The sequence below is a fragment of the Drosophila subobscura genome, chromosome O (genome assembly GCF_008121235.1).
Source record: "Drosophila subobscura isolate 14011-0131.10 chromosome O, UCBerk_Dsub_1.0, whole genome shotgun sequence".
NCBI classification, from domain to species: domain Eukaryota; kingdom Metazoa; phylum Arthropoda; class Insecta; order Diptera; family Drosophilidae; genus Drosophila; species Drosophila subobscura.
Window position 1 is genome coordinate 15,895,388 of NC_048533.1, and position 2,743 is coordinate 15,898,130.

The following is a 2,743-nucleotide window of genomic DNA, read 5'->3' on the forward strand; positions in this document are numbered from 1 at the left end:
AAAGTTGTTTCATAATTTAGATATATTTAAATAATTAATAAAGCTTTTTAGAACACAACCCAAGGTCAAGTTAATCAATTTTGTGTCATAGAAAATACGAACAAAGCTAGCAAAAAGCGCGCACAGATAAACAAACCAAAACAGAGAGACAAAGAAAAAAAAACATAAACAAAATTAATCAAATTATCTCATGCTGAGAGAGCTTTGCCAGAGCTTTATCTCTCTCTCGCACTGAATTTATTAAAGAAATGAATCGAGTGAGCAGTCTTCAATATGTTGCCGCAGCAGTTGAACGCAAAAAGAAAGGCCTCGTGGCAGATCTATCAGCTGTACAGAAATGTGGCCAGCAAAGTAAGTGGATATACATTTAGTTAACACTTTGAACTACATTAATTGTTTTTCCTTGCAGACTTCTACAGCTGGGGAAACGATTAGCTTGGAGCAGGCCAAGCCCTATTCGGAGGTGCCGGGTCCAACTAAGTTCCAGATGATAAGAGCTTTTATGCCGGGCGGTAAGTGAGAAGCGGGCAAAAGCTTGCCCGCAAAGCTCTCTCGCTGATTGATCTGCCTAATTCCCGCTGCAGGCCGCTATCAAAATGTGCCCACCCATGAAATGTTTCTGGATTTGAGTCGCCAGCATGGAGGGCTCTTTCGCTTGCCCAGCATTGCGGGCACCGACATGGTCTTGACCATGAATCCCCCAGACTATGCGAAGGTCTTCCGCAACGAGGGCCAGTGGCCACACAGACGGAACTTCACCACTGTAGAGTACTTCAGGAGGAAGCGCAGACCAGAGGTGTTTGGGGAGTACGATGGCTTGGTCTCTGGGTGAGTCTGCAGGTGCTTCTTGGGATCGTTTCTTGACATTTATCATTCAATTAGGAACGGTCCCGCCTGGGGCAAGTTGCGAACGGCTGTAAATCCGATCCTACTGCAGCCCCGCAATGCCAAGTTGTACCTGAAGAACCTCGTGCAGGTCAGCGATGAGTTTCTGGAGCGGTGAGTGGATTTCTCCTTACTTGGCGGCTCAATTTCCGAGTCTTGTGTCTTGCAGCATTCGCCTCATCCGCGATCCGGTTAGCCAGGAAATGCCAGATGACTTTACCGAAGATATTCGCAACTTGGTGATCGAATCCATAGGCTCGGTGGCTCTGAACACCCATCTGGGTCTGCTGGGCGAGAACCGCGATAGCCAGGAGGCCAAGCAGCTAAAAGCTGCCCTGCAGGACGTCGTTGAGTTGGGCTTCCAGCTGGACATGCTGCCGCCCATCTGGAAGTATGTGCCAGTGCCAAAGTTCACGCGGCTGATGCGCTCCCTGGACACCATCACGGACTTCTGCTGCGTTCACATTGAGGAGGCGCTGAAGCGCATCGAGGAGGATGTCAAAGCGGGTAAAATCTCCTCGGATGTGGGAATGGAGGCAAGTTTGCTGGAGAAATTGGCTCGCTTCGATCGCCAAACTGCCGTCATCATCGCCATGGACTTTCTCTTTGCTGGCGCAGATCCGGTAGGTTCAACACCGATTCTCCGATTGAAGCAGCTGGAAGTAATTCTTTTCCTTTGAAGACCCTTGTCAGCCTGGGTGGCATTCTTCTCAGTCTGGCCAAGAACCCCGACAAGCAGGCTCGCCTTCTGGAGGAGCTCAAACCGATACTGCCGGCCAAGGATTCGCCCCTGAACATGGAGAACATGAGCAGTCTGCCCTACCTGCGCGCCTGCATCAAGGAGGGCATTCGCCTCTACCCCATTGGACCGGGCACCGTGCGCCGCATGCCCCACGACGTCGTGCTCAGTGGCTATCGCATCGTCGCAGGCACCGATGTGGCCATAGCGGCCAACTATCAGATGGCCAACATGGAGGAGTATGTACCCAGGGTCCGGGAGTTCTTGCCCGAGCGCTGGCTGCGTGACGATTCCAGCTCGAGACTGGTGGGAGAGACAGCTACGCCCTTCATGTATCTGCCCTTTGGGTTTGGGCCGCGGGCCTGCGCCGGCAAGCGGATCGTGGACATGATGCTGGAGATAGCCGTCGCTCGGCTGGTGAGGAACTTTGAGATTGGCTTCGACTATCCCATCGAGAATGCCTTCAAGTCTCAGTTCTTTGTTCAGCCGAATATTCCCTTCAAGTTTAAGTTTGTGGAGCGCAAGGAGGAGTGATGATGAGGGGGATGCGGATACGTATAAGAATGAAACGACCAAATAAATGCACTTCACAGCCAGCTAAAGACTTTCAAGTGGTTTCGGACGCATACACATGTCCTGGCTGAAGTGTCCTGTCTCTTCAGCACATTACACCAACATTCACCACTCGACGCTGCCTCTGCGAATTTTTATGGCTGTCCCAAAATTACGATGGCATTTGCCGGACCATCTGAAGTGGACACTTGACTGGCTGGAAGTCACCAGAAGAACATCTCTTGAAGAGGTCTCTGATGGGGCATGAGGGAGTGAAAGTATTCCAAATCGGGGATAAACACACACATGTGTTGGGTAACCAGAGAGTGGTGTGGGTATAATATTGGGAGAATTCCTCAACAGGATTATCTAGTTCCTGTTTGTTGATGTAGAAATCCGAATGTGGGGAAGAAAAGGTTTCTTAAGGAACATGTTCATCACTGCAAGTACTTTATTCTCGTACTTTAGAGGATGTATATTTTAAATACATTTAAATAGCTGACATTATCGGAACTGTCATGGGAACAATCCAAGATAATGTCAAGAAAGAATCATTGAATAACTTAG

General features: G+C 49.5%; 1 protein-coding gene across 1 annotated transcript; it reads left to right on the forward strand.

Annotated features, from left to right (window-relative positions):
- The first annotated feature begins 225 nt into the window (after positions 1-225).
- Positions 226-2,220, forward strand: LOC117897871 (probable cytochrome P450 12e1, mitochondrial). Its single transcript, XM_034806945.1, has 6 exons — positions 226-351; positions 410-512; positions 585-828; positions 883-999; positions 1,055-1,508; positions 1,568-2,220. The coding sequence occupies exons 1-6, from the start codon at positions 274-276 to the stop codon at positions 2,156-2,158; spliced, it is 1,587 nt and encodes a 528-aa protein (XP_034662836.1). The 5' UTR covers positions 226-273; the 3' UTR covers positions 2,159-2,220.
- The last annotated feature ends 523 nt before the right edge of the window (positions 2,221-2,743 follow it).

Coding starts and splice junctions, on each gene's coding strand:
- LOC117897871 (XM_034806945.1), top strand. CDS start 274: ATGTTGCCGCAGCAGTTGAACGCAAAAAGAAAGGCCTCGTGGCAGATC. Junction 352..409: donor ACAGAAATGTGGCCAGCAAA/GTAAGTGGATAT, acceptor TTTTCCTTGCAG/ACTTCTACAGCTGGGGAAAC. Junction 1,509..1,567: donor TCTTTGCTGGCGCAGATCCG/GTAGGTTCAACA, acceptor TTTCCTTTGAAG/ACCCTTGTCAGCCTGGGTGG.